The sequence below is a fragment of the Poeciliopsis prolifica genome, unplaced genomic scaffold (assembly GCF_027474105.1).
Source record: "Poeciliopsis prolifica strain line A6 unplaced genomic scaffold, Auburn_PproV2 SCAFFOLD090, whole genome shotgun sequence".
In the NCBI taxonomy this organism is placed as follows: domain Eukaryota; kingdom Metazoa; phylum Chordata; class Actinopteri; order Cyprinodontiformes; family Poeciliidae; genus Poeciliopsis; species Poeciliopsis prolifica.
The window spans coordinates 778,351-799,077 of NW_026562465.1; the positions used below are offsets into that span (position 1 = coordinate 778,351).

Below are 20,727 nucleotides of genomic sequence, written 5' to 3' on the forward strand. Positions count from 1 at the left end.
ATGGACAAGGTTTGACCCTTGTGAGATTGGAATTTAGAGTCAAATGTATGTCAACGGTGTCACAGGTCACTTCACCACACTACAACTTAACTTTGATTCGGCCATGCCTTATTAACCAACTGACCAAGTTTGAACTCAATTGATAGAAATCCCTAAGAGGAGTTATATCAAATGCAGAGGATGTAAACAGCCAGAAAGCCATGAAAATCAGAACTTCAATCCAAAATGGCTGGCTTCCAGTTTGGTGTAGACCATGAACTGTCATGGTCTACAGAAAAGGCTTGTACTGACAAGTACAAGACTTGTACTTGTCAGTACAGACAAGTACAAGTACTTGTACTTGTCTGTACTGACAAGTACTGATAAGTACTTGTCAGTACAAGCCTTGTACTGACAAGAATTTTCTGTCTAGAGGAGTGCTACAAGTGTAGTTTCATGCCTCTATGATGAAATAAGGCATCATAGAATTGACAGGTGGCACTGTTGAGCCATTTCTTGTGCAATTTTTACAACAACCTTAAAATGTAGGACACTCTGCCAAATTTGGTTTTTGAAAATGTTACAACCTCCAAAAAGCCAAATCCTTTGATGAAAGATTCATAATATAAAGGTAGTGAAATTATCAATGGAACCATATTGAGATTAGACTATATTACAGTAATATGAAATGCCCAAAATCAGGCAAAGTGCATGCTGGAGTCAGACGACACCAAAGACGGGGAAGAAAAACTGAGTGGCCTTATTTTTTCTGGGTCGAGAAGACCAATATTAATCAAAACTGGACTGAAAGAAATCCTATTGGAATTTATTATGTCGGTGGCGACGCCTTCTGGAGGAGCTGAAGGATGATGAATGAAACAGAGAGGAAGTGAACATAGAAGGTAGGAAAGAGAGCCGTTGAAAAATGGACTGACAAGGACCCAGCAGGAAATTGAGGGTGAAAAGCTAAGATGGAGAAACTTGGAGCAGGAGTGGAGAAAGGAGTACCCCTGCCATGGTTTGATGGAAGGACCTGAGGATTTGAGTTTGCTGAAGACAGCTGTAGGATATCATTGCGATGGGGCAATGACTGCAATTTAGGATGAATAAATTTAGCTGGGTGAGATTTTCATGGCAGATAGAGGAGAAGCTGGACAGATGCTAACAGCACAATAGGAGCTTTTTTGAGCATAGATACAAAAAAGGAGGAAAAGAACCGCCAAATCGTACGGTCATAATGAGGTTGAGCTGCAGCTTCCTTTAAGCTCAGGGCCAAGGAGTGGGTGAAGACAGAAAGCTGGACCTTAATCAAGGAAGCAATGCTTGATGATTGAAGGAGATGAGGAGAAGACTGGCACGATGGACTGCAATCAAGGTGCATGTTGACATGTTTGGCTCAGTAGGTGAGATGAATAGAGTCTTCCACTTTGAATTTACGCCAAGGCTTCATTTTGCATCGCAGAGTTGTCATAGAGGCATTTTTTGTAGGACTGTGGCATGTTTTTGGAGGATGTTACGGAGAATGCTCTAGTAAAGCTCAATTACTTAGAGCCTAAGTGAGCCTCCGAGCACCTGAGGATGGAGAGATAGAGAACGGCTGGACAAAATTTGCGTTCATACATCGGCTCAACCTTGAGCTAAACACTGCTTATCCTACTTGAAACTAATTTCACTGTGGTATCAACGGATTCACAATCTGATCTCCAAATTATGCCACACCTTGCACAGACAAATACAAATCTAATCCCAATTTATTCCCAGTGTTTGTTCACACACATGCACGCATTTTCAACTTATTCAGAATAGTAAGTCTGTATGCTTTTTGTGTGTGTGACATTTTAATAGTGAATATGTGCAGTCTTAGACTTTTGTGTGTGCATTAATCTTTAGTAGTATGTGTGAGACAAAACATAGTTTTTGTTTTTGGTCCGTCATAATTTATGGCTGTATTCTAACAATCAGACCAAGTTGAATTTGTGGCTGCAACAAGTGCGTTTTTGTGGTCTTCAAAACAAAAAGGGGGTGTTCCTATTATAAGCGGTACACTTGTCATCACCTCCCAATAGATGAAAAATCAAAAAAAGGTTTGGATGAAAATCATCTAAACTTGAAAAGAGAACAAAATTGTTTAATTTTATGGATAAAAAGCTAACAGATGAAAACCTGCATTGGCATCCAAAGCAATTGAGTCAATGAAGTAGCTAAATATGCAAGTGATTTACAGCCACTTCTTCAATCAGTCAATCAATCAATCAAATTTTATTTGTATAGCACATTTCAGCAGCAAGGCATTTCAAAGTGCTTTACATCATAAACACAAAAACACAAAGTCATGCAACATAGAATAAACAATACATTGTTACATATTACATTTCAAATACAATTCTAAACAGAATGTGTTTTTAGTTGAGATTTAAAGGAAGTCAGGATTTCCTCTGTTTTGCAGTTTTCTGGAAATTTGTTCCAAATTTTTGGTGCATAGATGCTGAAAGCTGCTTCTCCTCTTTTGGTTCTGGTTCTGGGGATGCAGAGCAGAACCAGAACCAGAACCTGAGAGTCTGGAAGGTTGATACAACAACAGCAGATCTTTGATGTATTGTGGTGCTAAACCATTCAGTGATTTATAAACTAACAACAGTATTTTAAAATCTATTCTTTGAGCTACAGGGAGCCAGTGGAGGGACTTTAAAACTGCTGTTATGTTTCTATCTTCCTGGTTTTAGTGAGAACAGGAGCAGCAGCTTCTGGATCAGCTGCAGCTGGAGGATTGATTTGTTGGACAGGCCTGTGAAGACGCTGTTACAATAATCAGTGCGACTAAAGATAAACTCGTGGATGAGTTTTTCTAGATCTGGCTGAGTCAAGTAATCCTCTCACCCCTCAACAGCTGCAAGTAGAGGTAAAACAATATTGCCACATTTAAGCTGTGATAGCTTGTGTTCCTACATAGTTTATAGCCTAAAACCTCAGACAAAAGCTGGTTAGTGCATTGTGAGCATGTAAACAATTGGCGTTCCTGTTTGCTGCAAGGGGTTTAGTTTGTGAGGAAATCTTTTACCCAAGTTACATCCATAATTCATGCAACGTCTCATTGGGGATAGGAGTAAAGTGGATGGGAACTCTGCTCCCTACATCTAAAATAACGACCACTGGGTGGTGGCATCAAGCAGACCACTAAAGTGACAGAGTTTAACTTCTGGTTAAACAGCCAGTGAACCTTAAACCATAACCGTACTATTATAGAGAAAAAAATATTGCTCTGTGCGCTTTGCACAGTACAATATTGGTGTTTGTCCTGATGATCCCATGGCTTTTTATTTGTGTGATCTGGTACTTGTCTTTTTCGCCTCACTTAAGAGCCTTTGTACATGACAGATGTAAAAAAAACTCAGTAGTTTTACAGAGTTTGTGTCCTGGTTATATATGTTATATTTACGTATGTAAAATACTCTGACTTCTGTTTGTATTAGCATTTTATGTATATCTCTTTTATCACAATATATGGAAAATCCCAATATGTGTATTTTTTATGATTGTTGTAAATAAACTTGAAGAGGGTTTCATTTTCCTTAAGTTTGGGTTGCCATGTCTTGAGCAGGAGACAATGAAGGCAGATCCTGGGTTGCACACAGAGGACTAAAAGTCACAACATAAGGATTCCAGGGATGGATTTTACCTTTTACTTTCATTTTTAGTTCACTGTCACTGTAGAATCATTGTGGAACATGATGCTTTTGTCACGCTGAGCTGCAAAGGATGTTTATAAATGTATCTTAGATTCTCTTGATATACGAGTATTGCCATGAGCGATAAATCTGTTTTAAAATACAAGTCAGTTTCAGGTTTTGTACATTAAAGCATACCGTTGTCTGCATTAATGTCTTAGTCAGTCCATATCAGTACTTTTAACTCTTACTTGTCTTCAAAGTTTGGCATCTTTCAGCTCTAAGGAACCTGCTGCATCTACTCTTGATTGGAAGACATGGAGGAAATCCTGATTTCAGCAGATTCCACTGGTTCATTTGTTTCCATAATTTTACTACAAGGTTTTGAAATTATACACCTACAAACAAGGTTTTTCCCTCATACTGGGGAGGAGGCTGAGTGGTTCAGAGCACTTTCTCATTGCTTGCAGACATGTTACACTAATGAAAATGCAACCATTACACTTGAATTAGCCAGGCACACACAAGTCCATATCAGTCATTGTGAAGTGCACTCTGTGATGGCAATGAATCTTTTTCAACTTACTGGGTGATTCATGACTATAGTCCCAAATCATGTTCACAGTTGAGTCAGCTTCAGGAATTTTGTGATCCACAAAGTCCTATTAACAAATCTCCCCTTCAGGGATCAATACAGTCATTTATAAACTTATTGTAGTTTTATTCATTTATGTTTTCATGTATATGTATTTATTGAATGAGAAATGTGAAAATAACACTCATGGTATACATTGCCATCAAGCCTTATGAAGAAGCCAGAAGCGTATGTTAAACTAGAAGGCAGCCAATTTAAACTTTCATTGTCTTCTTTTGAGAAAAATAAAGAAAATAGGAAAGTGAAAAATGGCATAAAATTCATATCACAATATACCACCAGAAACCCTGGATGAACCGAGATGTTCGTCTCCTGCTGAAGGCCCGTATCATCGCCTTCAGGTCAGGGGATGCACAGACCTACAGCGCAGCCAGGGCTGAGCTGAAGAGGGGAATCATGAAGACCAAACACCACTACAAAAGGAAGGTGGAGGATCACTTTTCCAACTCCAACCCTTGACGCATGTGGCAAGGCCTTCAGATTCTCACAGATTACAAGAACTCCACCACCTCCACCGCCTCCGCTGATGTCTCCTTCCTCAACGAGCTTAACAACTTCTATGCTCGTTTTGAGAGAGGGAACACTACAACTGCAATTAAGACAGCTACTTCCCCAGATCAACAGCCACTGACTCTCCTCTCCACTGATGTAGGAGCAGCTCTGAGCAGGATTAAATCCAACAAGGCTGCGGGTCCTGATGGCATACCTGGACGTGTCCTCAGAGCGTGCTCTGGGGAGCTGGCAGGAGTGCTGACGGACATTTTCAACCTGTCCCTGCCCTGCACCGTGGTACCGACCTGCTTCAAGTCTACCTCCATTGTCCCAATTCCTAAGAATTTCAACCCGACCAGACTCAATGACTATCGTCCGGTAGCCCTCACTCCCATCATCACCAAGTGCTTGAAGCGGCTGGTCCTAGCACACCTCAGATCCTGTCTCCCCCCCCACACTGGATCCCCACCAATTTGCATACAGGAAAAATAGGAGCACAGAGGATGCAGTCTCCATAGCGCTGCACTCTGTCCTTTCTCACCTGGACAACAAGAACACTTATGCCAGAATGCTGTTCTTAGACTTTAGTTCAGCATTTACCACTGTCATGCCATCACAACTCATTGCCAAACTCACAGACCTCGGCATCAGTTCATTCATGTGCAACTGGTTGCTCAACTTCCTGACCAGTCGACCCCAACACGTCCAGCTGGACAATCACTTCTCATCCACCATCATCATAAACACCGGAGTGCCACAAGCCTGTGTGATGAGTCCCTTCCTCTACTCTCTTCACCCACGATTGCAGACCTGTCCATGGCTCTAATGCCATCATCAAGTTTGCAGATGACATCACGGTGATTGGCCTCATCAGAGACAACGATGAGGCCGCCTACAGGGAGGAGGTGGACCGTCTGGCTGGGTGGTGCGACAAGAACTACCTGCAGCTGAACACCGAGAAGACCAAGGAGCTCATCGAGGACTTCAGGAGGAACGCTGACCTGCACCCACCCACCCACATCAAGGGAATAGCGGTGGAGCGTGTTAACAGCTTTAAGTTCCTAGGAGTCCACATCTCCGAGGACCTGTCCTGGACAACCAACTGCTCCAAACTCGTCAAGAAGGCGCACCAGCGCCTCTTCTTCATGAGCACCTTGAGGAAGAACCACCTGTCCTCAGAGATCCTCACCAACTTTTACCGCTGCACCATTGAGAGCATCCTCACCAACTGCATCACAGTTTGGTATGGGAACTGCTCTGTCTCTGACCGGAAGGCTCTGCAGAGAGTGGTGAAAACTGCCCAGCACATCGCCGGGGCACCACTCCCTGCCATCAACGACATCTACACGAAACGGTGTCTGAAAAGGACCGGAAAAATCACCAAGGACTTGACTCACCCTGCACACACACTCTTCTCTCTCCTGCCCTCTGGGAGGCGTTACAGAAGCCTATGGACCAGAACCACCAGGCACTGGAACAGCTTCTTCCCCACAGCTGTCACGCTCCTGAACGCCTCCTGACACAAACTATGAGGACTGTACCCCCGATCCCCAGACTGTTCCCCTCACATACATGATCTGTATATAATCTTTATATAATCTGTAAATCTAACTTGCCATTATTTATCCTGTATTATAAGACAACTAATATATATATACAATCCATTCTTCATATTTCTGTATATGAAGAATGGATTACACACATTATGCAGAGGTCCGTATAATCTGTGTAATTTGTATAATATGTACATAGCTTTCATATTTATGTTTATATTTGTACAAAACATTTTATTTATAGCACATCAATATTATCCTTTGTTTATATCTTTGTACAACTGCTTATAACTATTTATATCCTGTATAGCACTTCTGGATAGATGCAAACTACATTTCGTTGCTTTGTACATAAGACAGTGCAATGACAATAAAGTTGAATTCTATTCTATTCTATTCTATATTGTGATGGGTGGCAGTAACAATATGATTTGTGTAAAACTTACAATAAAAAATAAAAATCACTGAGTGAAATGTATATACTGCAACCCACTGCTTTTTTCCCCACACTTTGAACACTGCAGCCTATGCTATGGCCTGGCGGCATGCCCCCAAAAACATTAACAGGAGACTAATCAAATTGAGGAGGAGTTCACAGAGATCTAATAAAACTATGCGACGAATCAAAAGCACTTTCACAATTCAATGACTGGTATTGTAAATGCGTCATTTGTATTCACATTCATCATGGAAAACACTTGAAAAGCATATGATGGAGCTTTTAAGGTAAAGGTGATCAGTCTAGCGGTTGAAGAAGAAAATTGAGCTGCTGCACTTGATCTTGACATAAATGAGTTGATGTTGAGATAGAGAAGATGCCAATGTGACGAACTGAGTCATTCCGATGTTGTCCTGTGGGAGAGGACTTGGAGCAGTTATTTTCTATTTGTTGTTCTTGTCAGAATAAACCAAGGAATCATCCTTTTAAAGACGTACCATGGCCTGATCATTTTAAACCAGCACAACGGAGATCGGATCCGGTTACAAGGGCACGAAGGGCTCTAAGGAAAGCCTTCAAAAGTGGAATTCACATGAAAAATTAAGGACCAACTGTCTCAAAATAACTCAAAGCCAGTCAGGCAGGGCATATATGATCACTACATGATTACTGTAATCACATAGTAGATTTATTTTGTCTTATTGTGGTTGTTACTAATCCTAAAAAAGCCACGAGGATCACTGCCAAGAAGGAGTACTTGTTTTTCCTGCCAGAGACTGAGCTTTGTGCTCATTGTGTGAAAATATAGATGGAAAACTAAAGACAACTGATGCCACAGCCTGAGCAGCCCCTTGTGATTTATTTGCACACTAAAAGAAGCCATAAGAAACACACACGTTACATTCACTTCAGTTCAAATTGCAAGCACCAACTGGCCAGTTTCTAACAAGATGTCATCGTGTCAATTGAACATGTGCACTCGACATTCATGGCAACTAACAGAAATAACAAAACATTCCCACGTCCTCCCACCCCACCGCAACAGTGTTTGATGTTCTCAGAAGCCCTGGGTTAGCGGTGCATAGCAGTGTCTTTCTCTTTTAGTCTGTGATTTGTTTTAGAAGATGCACATGGATGAAACTCCTCCCTCTTTGAAGACCAGCACACACAATCATTCAGGGTGTTATATTGCCCTCATCAGGGCAGTTCCTGTAACATCTCTAGCCCTGATGATGTCTGTGATTATGGAATTAAATTATTAATTAGGTGGTTTTGGATTTGTCTATTGTTAAAATATAATTTTAAATTAGCACAATGGTACACAGGCTAACCTTTATGCAAATGAAATATGCCATGAGCATTTGGAGTGGACTTTACGTTAAGAGAAACTTAGATAAAGATCCAAACTAAAACAACTGGTGACTGCACTTGCATAAATCTATAGGGAGGATTTTTTTGTGGTTCTCCCTTTTGATTTGCAGGCAGGGAGTTCTGTCTGCTAGGCAATCAACAAATTCCTTCATGTGGTTCAAAAGTTCACTAGGACATTAAAACTTTTTTTAAAAATCTTATCCATACTAGAACTAAATATATATTAAGAGATTTCCTTAAGCATTAAACATGTTTTGAATTAATTACTTTGTAATCACACTATTTGCATGCATTTTATATTACTTAAATACAATAGAATTAGGAAACTACTTTCTTTTTGAGGCAGAGAACGGTCCAGCTGCACGCCATAAATCATGGCCTGGGCAAGAGGCTGGTACGAGAAGATCTGGGTGTTTTAGCAGGCCCCAGAGGTAATAAAATTAACATTGAGACAGCCCCCACAAAGGGAAAAACACACCTTCTAATGCATATATTTAAATTTAGGGAATACACAGTCGTATAAAAGTTTTATTTTGCAACAGAGAAGTCAAATTGCTTTCTGCCTGAGTCCGCGATTCCCGAAAAATGCATTTTCTGTTCTTATTTCCTGTTCTTTCTTTCTTTTCAACTCATTGCAGGTATTTTCTATTTGTCATTTTGTTGGACTTTTGATAAGCTAGGTGAGATGCTTATTGTAACATTCTGTATGCACTGAATTCTCTGGATAAAGCTCTAGATATCTGAAGTTTGATGTCGTATGATTGCTCTTTTTCCCTGCGCACGCTGAGGCTCAAGAACCCGGGAAAACAGGAAAATTAATGAGCAAAATCAAGATATTCTTCCTCTTTAAAACTTAACACTATTCACTTGTATTGTAATGTGCCAATTTACAATACGGCACATTATTGTGCCATTCCCCCATTAGGGAATGGAACCTAATGCTGTCCATTCTTAGAGAGGTAGAACTAAGTTCAAGTCTTGTCTTGTTCATTTGTGTTCTTGTAATAGTTGTAAAATGGGATCAGGAATCAGGACACAGGTATCAGGACCTGCTTCAGTTTATTCTTATAACACAGTGTGCGACACACTCAACCATCGGGTATGGTACACACACAGTCAGATCCCAAAGATGCCTCCGAAGTGTGGCAGCAGGAGTATTTTTAGCTCATCAGGCAGGTATATGCAAACACATTAAAGTATTGTTCTGGGATTACAAGAAACTTAAAGCATGGGTTTTGTGGAAGCAGCCAGCAGTGTCAATGTTTTCTCTTTTTTTGTATTTTGAAAGAAAATGCCTCAAATCTCTGGAATAGATGGCCATATTTCCAGAAACAGCATTGCTGCAATATATTTTATATACTGTTATATTTGTCTACATGTAGAATGATGGCAATAACAGCACATTGATGCTTTCAAATTCCTTTGGATGATTTCCAATGATCTTAGTAGTTAGTGGGATAATTTATTCAAATAAATTATCCAAAGTTATTTGGATACTTTGATGTGTGAGACAACAAAGGCTTGTGGGTGAACATTTCTACATTAAAAAAAAACATTTGTTTTGCTTGTGTTTGTAAATTGATCTACTATGTTTTGGCTTGTTAAAATGTTGAAACTGCAACTTTTACTTCTCCTGTTTCATTTTTTGTTTTTACCTGTCACTCCTTTCCTTCCCTATATCAGCGTTGGTTGTTCCTGATGGGCCATCTGAAAAAGTCGGGTTTGGAGATGAATTTGGCAGGGAGGAGAATTTCTTGTACGAAGAGTTTTGTTCTTCTGGACATCGATTTGGACAGCCAGGAGGAGGTGGAGGAGAGCAGCTGGCCATTAACGAGGTACTTATTTTGGAGATAATTAACTGGTAAATTATGGGTTTTCATCAAAATCAGAATCAATCCTCTGCAACTCACAATAGCCATTAACGACTTATCTCCATAATAAAGAACAGGTTGCCAGAAAAATTCCTTCAATTTAAAATGATAAGTTCCACAAGGGTCTGTTCTTGGTCGTGGTCTGTTCTCAGGTGAAAATCTTGAGTAAGATACTGTAACGTTAAAACAAAATCAGCCAGAACCAAATGTTTTGTTACAAAAATAATGGTGTTGGAGGGGCTCCACAAGGTGTGGTCACACTGGTAGGTCAGGAATGGGCTGATAGAATATTTCTGAGTCGATTAGTGCATCATTTCTGCCGGATTTTCACCAAATATCAGCAACAACAATGGACACAGGAACTAACAAGTTCATGTCATCTTTTTTGGATGACATCAAGGTGTTTGACCCATAATGCCTCCAACTTTATGCACGGCACATCGAAATGCTTTCGGTCGATGAGGAAAACATAGCATCAATATAGCTGTGGACAAGATTACCTGATGCTTTTTGTTCTTTCAAGGCTGGGTAAGTCAGGCTTCATCATTTTGTAGGTTACTTTTGAAATCAGTGGGTGATTCTTGTTTTTTGTTGGCAAATGTTTGAGTGTGCCTCGGACTGATACACTCGGTGCTGGAGTGACTAACACGAGTAAGAGTTTAGTCAAAAGCATTTTCTGTAAAAAAAAAAATCTTGAATGTATGTCAGATACAGTACACATCGCATATTGATCTGTTTAGCTAACATAAGGCTTCAAGGCCTTCAGGTAGCAGACAGGCTTCAAGGTGTAGAATTAGTGTCAGTACTGCTGTTATGCTGTACTTAGCTAAAAGTTGTTCATGATGGATGTTTTTTATTGATTGTCTTTTTCTCAGACAGAAAGAAAGGAAATCAATAATACTTACAGCAGCACACACTCTTTTGTTCTTGTTGATCGAACAAAAGTTGAGCTGTTCATGCGGTCATGCAGAAGCTTTGAACCAAGCAAGGCATTCTGCGTTTGATTTTGGAAATCTGTGAATTTTACTACCACAAATATGATCAGGACACCTAACATCAATGGTTCAGATACCCCACTGGCAATGGAGAACCATTGTTTCGATTGTGGATGTGAAAACTTTCTGATGGTCTGCAATGTAGCCTGACGCTACGTTAGTTTGTGTTTACTAAGGCATGTAAATTAACTTGTGTTTGTGAGATAGTCACGCACGTGGTAGCCGCACTGCTACGTAGAAAGGTCATCAGCCAATGAAACATGGCCCCTGTGATAATGTCCATGGGAGGCCTTGGGGGCTCAGGGGACCAACAGACGATGGGGACAAAATCCACCAACCAGAGGCTGAGTCGTTGAAACGATCCGGGGTCATGCACGGGAGGGTTTCAGTAATCAGAAAACTAGAGGCAGGGTCAGAGACAGGCAGGGTTCAGGTCAGAACTCTCTACAGTAGAAAGACCAGGCAAAAATATGTGGTCAAAAAACAGGCAGGATCAGTAAACCAGAAAAATCTTTAGAACAGAAAACAAGGCTCAAAAGCTGTGACTGGTGTAACAGACGATCTGGCACTGAACTAATGATGAGTAGCTGTTTAAATATGGAGCAGCACAGTGCAGGAGAGGATAATGAGTAATCAACACAGTCAAGGTGGAGCTGAAGGGCTGAAATCATGACAGTTATTGATTAACTATATGCATATCCTGAGTTTTTTATTACAGAAAGTCAGATAGCTATTATGCTGAATTAAGTCCTTTCTGCAAGTTCCTCTGTGAAAAAACCCAGAGAAGTCTCATGTTTACTGAGAGATGCCTAATTCTTAAATTAGGTGTGTATATGTGTCTCCTACTTAGAGTGTTGCTAGAGTTATGCTAAACCTTATCCACAAATTTTATTTTGTAACAGCGTTTAGACAAGAGCTCTCCCACTATTGGACTGTAAGATCATTGTTACTTGAACATTTGTAAGTAACTATCTGAAAACTACCCACGGTTTTCCCGGTATCAATAAACAATAACTGTTTATTGATACTCAAACTGTTTACTGAGCCGTAAAGACACTCTCCTCTTCACCACTAACTGCTTACTGAGAAAATACACTCAACTGACTTGTGTCTGTCTCCCTCTCTGTTTTCACATAATGGTATGATCTCATATCCTCGCATGTGATTGGCTACAAGGCTGCCATGCGAATTAAAACAAAGTTCCGCCATGAGTAGAGATAACTCCATTCAGCTGAACCACCAAAGAAGGGAATTAAGCAGAAAAAGAAGAAAAAAGTGTGGAGACGTTGCTTTCCCTCTTCCATTTTGTGTTTCTACCTCACATATGGTGTGGTTGTTGCACTTTTTTCCTTTGGAAATGTTTATTCATACTCAAACAGTTAATTACAGCACCAACTTTAAGAATAAAAGTTTTTTTTCTGTTAAATTAGACTAAAAAAAGAAAGGTGGGACATTTGAAAAAGTTTCTGTGTGTTTAAAAGTTGAGCAGGTTCAGGGTGACTCCCTATGCAGCTGAGAGCCGTCTCTCTCTTCTAAAATCTTTTAAATCAAACTGATTAATGCAGATAATGAAGATAATTAAAAAAGGTGAAACTAATCAGCATTATACCTAACAACCTCTGCCTCACCCGGAGAACCAGGCCGCTGCTGCTGGACCTTTGTCCTTCGTCCAACTGAACATAGAAGCAATGTTTCTTTATGCCTGTGTCCGAGGTGCGCCAACTGCAGCTCATGTTATTGCTGCTGCCTTTCGGAAAGAAAATCTTCCCTTAAGAAGGAAAAAAAGAAAAAATACATCCAAACTATTTGGGTTTCTGAGTTATTTTCAAGGGGTAATAAAATTATCTGACACTTTTGATTGTGTCTTTTCTATGTTGGTAGTCTAAATGGTTAACATGGACCCATTTTCATAAATAGACCTGTTTTCATGTGGCGGGCCATCTCTACCTTACACAAACAGACATAAACATGTAGTGAATTAAATGATTTCAATCATTTAATTCCATATTTAAACACTGTTAGTGGTGCTGATGTTCTTTGTAAAAGGGAGGGCTAAATCTAGATTCTGCCTAAGGCCACATGTTACCTTGGGCTGGCAAGGTAACAAAACCAAGTTGATGTGATGCAATGTGATACCATATGATGTGCATCTCTGTGCTGAAATCTACCTGGAGCCCCCCAGTCAGGCATGTGCAGAGGAGGGCAGAAGGGGTGGATGGAGGGAACTTGAACCCATGCCCCTTTTATGTTTGATGCCCCAAGTGCCCTTTATTTCATTTTTTTTTCTTTCAATTAATTAATTTATTTACTTATTTATTTTAAATCTGTGTGAATTTCCTCCTTTTTGCTGCCCTGGCTCCAGACGAGTTTAACATGGAGCATCGACTTATTTTTTGCGGGGAGAGCAAAATTAATTTACATAGCAATAATATTACTCAACTAAAAGAAAAAGGTAAAACTACTCACATAAGTACCTTTTTTCCAAAAAAAAGTTAACAAATACTACCCACTTTTGAAGATAGACAACAACACAAGTAGCCTCTAAACGACTTGTTAACAGGTTTAAGGTGCTATATTGATATTAGCTTGTCATCTTTTAGCTAACATTACCTATATCCAATAGCATTACTGAACTCAGTTGGTTAGTCTGGGGGAAAAAAAATTGTGCAAAGTTCTTCACATTTTGCTGGTTTGCTGCTACGATTCTAACACACACCTGAGTACCTCAGCGCAGCAGCAGCAAGTCTCTTTTGCTGCCGTGCAGGCCTAAACCCAGTGCAAGCATCTTAACATTCATGTTGTGTTTAAAGGCGGCTCAGAAAAACAGGTCACTACTTGTTAACAATGATTAAACAGATGTATCGCCTGAAAAAAGGCACACCCCCCTACTGTATCAAATTGATATAGGAATAACAGAGAGTTGTTCATTCTGAGGAAAAAACAACAAACAGCTTCCAGTCCACGGGGGCAAGGCTGACTCCGTGCTGCCGGGCCTGCCTGTTTGTGCCCCTCAAGGACAGTACTTGGCAAGAATAAAAATAAAAAAAAACAGTTGAGCAAAGTAAATGAATTTGCCTTCCCTCAGTCAAAAATGACTTTGAACGGATTCTCATGTATTGAGAATGATGGGGTGACATATTTATGCCATAAAATTAGCATATGACAACAAAAAAAGAAAATTCCCAGTCAATTTTTTTAAATTGGTATTATATTGAATGATGTAATATAGCCCAACTTTACGCAGAACATGTCCCAAGCTATTACCTGTGTTTGTGACACCCATGACTGTAACAAATTCTACAGCACTGCTGAAGTGCATTCATTTTTGTTTCTGTGCACCACCCACATTCATTAACCAGTTTCAGGACCCGACCAGAACCCCTCAGTCAAATTAATAAAAAAGAAATATTGAGATTTGGTTTTATAAGAATAGACTTTGATGCCAAAAAATTATCAAATGTGAAAAGCCATACATGTCGTAGAAATGTAACAGATACAGTGTTACATTCACCATCCAGCACTTAGCTCACCTTTTTATTATTCTCTGCAACCTGTACTCTCCAACAGTATTCTAATCGGTTTCAGTCTGTTTATATATGACTGGCGGCAGTCACACATATACATGGTTTTGTAAGCTGCAGCGTGTGCATGTAAGCAGATAGAAGAGGAGCAAAGAGAGAGGAAAACTCATAATCCATAATGACACATATCAATTTGTTATATGCAAAACAGAAAAAAAAGCAAAGTGTTAAAGTTTAATGTCACTTGTGAGCTTGGCTTTCAAGAGACGTGAAACAAGATGTTAAATTAGAAAAGGCCTAACAGGATGATCAAAATTCTGCTGAGTTGCAAAGAATGTTCAGTCAAAACTGAAGAAAATGCAGAAAACATTAAGATAATTGGTCAGATTTGCGGAAAACTTTTGATAACTGGTGAAACTTGCAAGTTCGTGCAAAATTTCCATTAATAGCTGTGGTTGAAACATCACAACTGACTGCTCACTCAAATTCATCATATTCTGAATTGTGTAATGTCACTGCTGTCACTTCACAGATAGCTAGATTTTTCTCACAAAAAGAAGGCTATGTTTTTCCTTGCACTTTGATTTAGACCTCAAATAGGCAAGTTCATTTTAAAAATGTGGTTTAGACCTAAAAACTTATGTGTTAACAGCTTAATCTTTTCATTATGTTATACATGAGATAATTGCTAACACTGAGTATTATATTCCCAGCAACTATGCAGTTACAAAACACCACACACTTTTGTTATAGATCAGTTTTTTATCCTGTATGGCCCCTCTTCCTGTCAGCTCCTTACCCTACCCCCACTCTGCTTGAATCCCTCCCATGGGTTGTTATGCCCTTGTCTCAACCAGTCCAGTATCCAGGATGTGCTGACACTGCACATTCTGATTGGCTGCCAGTGATGCAGGGGTGGGCACAGTTAAAAAGGAGGAAAAAAAGACTCCCGATTCTGGTTGTCAAATGGATGGCTGAGGTAGCACAGATTCACGCAGCACTGAGCTCCATTTTAGAGTGAGCTCATAACATAGAAAGAAGGTACTGAGATTGAGAGAGAGGAAAAAGCTTCAGAGAGAAAAAATGTTCAGCAAGGCTAGAGCATTAGTAGGAAGAAGAATGTGCTAGAAATGCATTGGACTGACACTGACTACGATAAAGAAGAGAACAGAAACCGGGAGGAATGATCATGTATCGAGGAGAAGGAGTATCCCATCCCCCAGTTTTCCTCCTTACATCCTGACCAAAGGGAGATTGAGACGAGGAGCTCAAAGGACAAGAAATCCTAAACTGGCTGCAGAGTGAAGAAAACAGAGAGCTTCCTGAGCCCTGAAAGAAGAAAGAATCATTAAAGGAACGAATGGTGCTGAACACACATAAATAGCTTTGCAGATTCACACACAGATCTAGATAGGCACATAACTTCCACTGGCAGGCCGGGCAACACTGAGCATCGGCAAAGTGGCAGGAGAAGCAGGGGAGGTGACTGTTGGAGCCGAGCGGAGGTGGCTATCTGTTTTAGAAGACGACAGAGGTATTCAAGGAGTGGGACAAGCTGACGCGGTGTGGTGTGGAGGCTCAGTGCTCAGAGAAAGGCGACAGGGAACAGGTGCTGAGGAGGAGGAAGAAGAGGAAACCAGGGGACTGATGGCTCGTGGCAATGGCTCTGGAAGGTGGAACAGGCAGAAGATGGGATTCTTTAACACCCTTCTGCGCTGTAACCTACCCCCAGATACCCAAAAGGTGGTTGTGTTTGTCATCATGATGTTGCTTATTATTATCAATGTAGTGCTCATGTTCCTTCTCGCCTTCCAGTAGACTGCACACACACCTATCCACTTTCTCTCTCTGAAACACATGCTCAGACAGAGACACATAGACTATTCCACCTAGATGGGTGAGGAGGCGAGCGGATAAACAGAGACACAAGAAGAACCATCTTATCATGAGAACACTTGCTTGGATCGATGTGGGTGTCCTGTGGTGTCCATCATCCCAACAAAATACAGGTGCAACTGGAGGAATTGAAGATCATGTAGAGTAAGAATGCATGATGATTTTTCATATGTATTATCCAAAATAACTAGATTCTGGTAATAATTTCAGCCTGTTGGTTCGCTGTCTCAAATCTTCAGTGATTACGATGATGTTGGTGATGATGATGCAGTGTGTTTTCGTCGCATCTGAGTTGTTTTTTGTATTAGCTTATTGTATTTTTATATTCTGTCTTACAGCTCTATTGAAACAGTACAAAAACTTACACCTCCATAAGATGAGGTTGAGGTACTGAACCAATAATCTATAAAACATACATTTTGCATGTACTTACAGTTCCTGGAAAGTTTGCAGATATTCAGTTCATTAACAAAATAAAATTCTCAAACAATAGTTACTATTAAGCAATTTTGTCTTGCTTTGAAGCATTGTTGCACAGAAGACCAGCAGGATTTTTTTTCTGGTCAAAAGCACATTTCAGAAAATAATTATCCAACAACATAATTCCTCATTAAATGTCATAAAAACATACAACTTTACTGCATACTTTTATATCACATAAATGGATCCACTGAGATCAATTGTTGTGCTTTCAGATCATGGAGCTTTGGTTGATGAACCAAAGGGGCCTGACTTGCAAACTGCAGCATTAACCTGAACTGTGAGCTCTCTGTCCTTATTGTTGTGATTTAAATATAAGTAAAGTTGTGCAAGTTGCTCAGACCTTAGTTGCTGAGCAACTGAAGGCACTTTTCCACTAGATCGCCTCTAACATATATGGTCCTGGTCTGCCCTGATCAGATTCATTTCCATTAGCAGATCCAGTGCAGTTCTGCCTGGCTATTCTCAGATTTTTGTACCTAATTCAGAGATAGTACCAGCAGAACCATGCCAAGTGCTGCACTGAAGCGATTTGATTGACAGCTGACGACATTCATGGATTGGCACATGATTACCTCATGGCAAACTCTAAAGATTATAGTTTAGCTGTAAAACACAGACTGTCTGCTCAGTATGAAGGAGTGTAATTAGGAATATTATCATAAGCAGTCCTGGAACATCTGTTAAATCTTGCAGCAGAATGACCATGGTTTAACATCATAGCAAGCTGCTTGTGTCTCTGAAGCATGGGCAAAAACAAAAACAGAGAGAAACAAAAACAGCTGTGGTAATTTTCTGTCAGAGCTGCAGGTTTGCTCTGACGGTGTGAAGTAGCGGAATTTCATAATATTACCTTGAGATGTGAATTTTACTTTCCCTCTGGATTAAATAAATAAATTTCATATGTAGCTATTGGTTTACATTTTTTAACTTCACTACCTAAATCCTGAAGGCTGCACAAAAATAAAGTGTGAGAATATAATTACAATTCTATGCATAGCGAAATAATCAGCTGATCTGAATCTTCATTATTATGTTTGGGTCAGCAATTAATTTCTATAAAACAAAATGAAATCTGGGTTTATTTGAGTTCATCAGAACCACAACGTTGAGCTTCTCCATTGCTGAGTGTGGATGATAACATCAGCAGAGTATTGTTGCTGCATGCTCATTGTCTCCCCACAATAGTGAGTAACAGACCTTATAATGGTTCTGGAGTAGAACAGAACCACACACTTACCAGTTAGTGTCTGACTTGCCATTGGAAAAACACCTACATTTTCCAGACCAGATATGGTGAAGTGACTTCACCCACTATTCAGTTGATAGGATGTAAAGAATATGTGTAGATCACAGAATGAAAAAATAATCTGAAAGGAACCTTTGTGAAAAAGTCTCAACCTGTGCTAGTTTCACAATTTGAAAGAAAATTTAAATTTCACCCTGTTTTCTTCCATTTTTCATATTTTACATTCAAATATGTTGAAGCATAGTGGTGGTGTTCAATTGGTTATTGCTGGTCATTGGCTCTTAGGTGACTATTGTATAGTGAAAGTACTACTGTTGGCTTCTCATCTTTTAAAGAGAGTTATTTGGGGAAATAACTGCCCTCCCTCTTTATGCTTCTTATGATTGTGTTTTTTTTTCTGCTTCTCTTTCTGTCATGTCTCAATGTTTTGACATTTGACAGGACATATTTTTTAAACTGGAGCTTGATTGAATAACAATTATATTGAAAAGTATTTTGGTAAAAATAGCTGAACCAAAGAGGGAATGAGATTAACTTAATTTAAACAGCAGTTGCTACTTAATTACTGTGTGACTTTCTTCAGGTTGGGAAAAAAAATCACCATATTGTGGACACCCAGTACCTGAGGTGGCTCGTGACCACAGCTGCCCTCAAATAGCTGAGACATATGAATACTTGAGACCCCCTTCAGAACTGCCTATTTAAATTGTTGAAATTGTAAATATAACTTCATTTGTATTCAAGTGCACAGTGGAAGCTGTCATAACACTATTGCAAAAGCTAACATTCACAGTCTTCCTGGGCTCCACTATTGGGAGCATAGTCAATCAGTGGAACAGGAATACTGGTTTACAAATGCCAGTCTTGTAGCAGTCAAGTAGCCCTACAGTCAAGCAAGGTTACTGTAGCTTATGTCAAAGCCGTGTTGAAATAATTAAGGTAATAAAACACAATTATTTTAATCAGCCCCAACAAATGAATAATTTTGTTCTCACTGGACTTTTGGAAATTTTCAACAACACAATTAATTTTTCCAGGCTGGTAAATAATTTTATTCTCTGTTTATATTGCTTGTGAATTTTAACCTATTTAGTGAGATCTTTTTCAAGCCAATCTACAATTTTCCCACCAGGACTTTCACCGAATAAAAAGATGAATACATGTTGTTCACAGATTTGGTTTCATTTGCATTTCACTGGTGCTAATTTCAAATGGCCTCACAAAGTGAATTCAGTCCACTCAGTTAAGCTCACAACACCTATTGAACTAATTTGATCCAACTAGCTTGTGTTAATTTAATGTGAATAGACTGAAAGAAACCCATAAATTAATAAATTGATATGTAAGTACAGACTATTTTTAAATTTATATTTATGAACTGTCTTTTCCTTTATATGACTTTGACATTGCCCAGTACCTAAAGTCTGAGAAACTGTTGATAACATTGCACAACTTTGCTTACTTTTAAAGCACCAATACATTTTTGCAGAATGTATATCAATTATTAATTTTTTCTTTCCATTTTTTTCTCCGAAGAGTTTTTGCGGCACTCGTGGCTCGTATTTTTGACAGTAGGCAGACAGGAAAGAGGGCAAGGAGAGGGGGGAAGACATGCGGCAAAGGTCGCCAGGAACTGGAGTCAAACCCGCGACATCCGCGTCGAGGACTAAGGCCTCCAAACATGGGGCCTGCTAACCCCCTGCGCCACCACAGCACGCCATGTGTATCAATTTTGATTAGTAAGGCAAAATTGCACCTTATATATAACCCAAACACAAAGATTTAAGAAATATTTTAAATGTACATAACATAAAATTACTCTTGTATGAAGTCTTGAACCTTAACTCAGTTGCTTCACACTTTTCATTCACTGCTCTGTTTAAAACAGCTAATGTTTTTAGAGACACATTTCCTAAAGAAGTTTTGTTCATCATATGCCTCATCCCTCCATGTTGTGTTCATGAAATGGCTCCCAACATTGAGTTGGAGTGTGAGACCGTGATCTAGTAGGTTCAAGTCAAGTAAATACTGAACAGCAGAATGTGCAAAACAGTATAAAGCATTTCAAATACTTATCTATGCCAGATGTTCATCTATAATTGAATACAATAATGGCCTTATGAAAATAATACAGAATAAACTGAAAATGGATGGCTGAGCATCAGGCTGCAAAAATATATTGATTCTTTGTTTTTTGTTATTTTTGCTGTGTTTTTTTTCAATGAAATGGATATTTTAAATTATGTGTCCCATAAATAATGTGTGCTAGAAAAGACCCATTGCTGCTTCTGTTGGCTCCATATGTCAGATAATGGGGGTAATGGCGGTAGAGCAGTTGTGTGTGTGTGCGCGTGTTTGGGAGTGTGTATTTTAATGCAATAAACACTGACATAATGTGTTTTCTTTGCACAAGCCTTGATTGTGCAGCTGTTTAGCCTAGCAGCATAATGTCTACCATAGAGACTGTGATGTCATGTAATGATACTGGAAATTTTTTGACAAGGTTTTAGTGTCTAGATGGTGTGTATGTTGCTTAGCAACAGCCACATGGCCTGTTTTTC

At 39.5% G+C, this 20,727-nt stretch overlaps 1 protein-coding gene across 6 annotated transcripts in view; it reads left to right on the forward strand.

Annotated features, from left to right (window-relative positions):
- Positions 1–20,727, forward strand: part of arhgef4 (Rho guanine nucleotide exchange factor (GEF) 4) — a 50,519-nt gene that overhangs the window by 10,612 nt on the left and 19,180 nt on the right. For 2 of the 6 annotated variants that reach the window (XM_055022761.1, XM_055022762.1), the window contains exon 2: positions 9,838–9,989. In XM_055022761.1, coding sequence (XP_054878736.1) covers positions 9,838–9,989 — 152 coding nt within the window. Of the gene's footprint in view, positions 1–9,837; positions 9,990–15,493; positions 16,582–20,727 lie in introns of those variants that run through there. The other 4 variants (XM_055022765.1, XM_055022763.1, XM_055022766.1 and 1 more) reach the window with 4 other exon arrangements.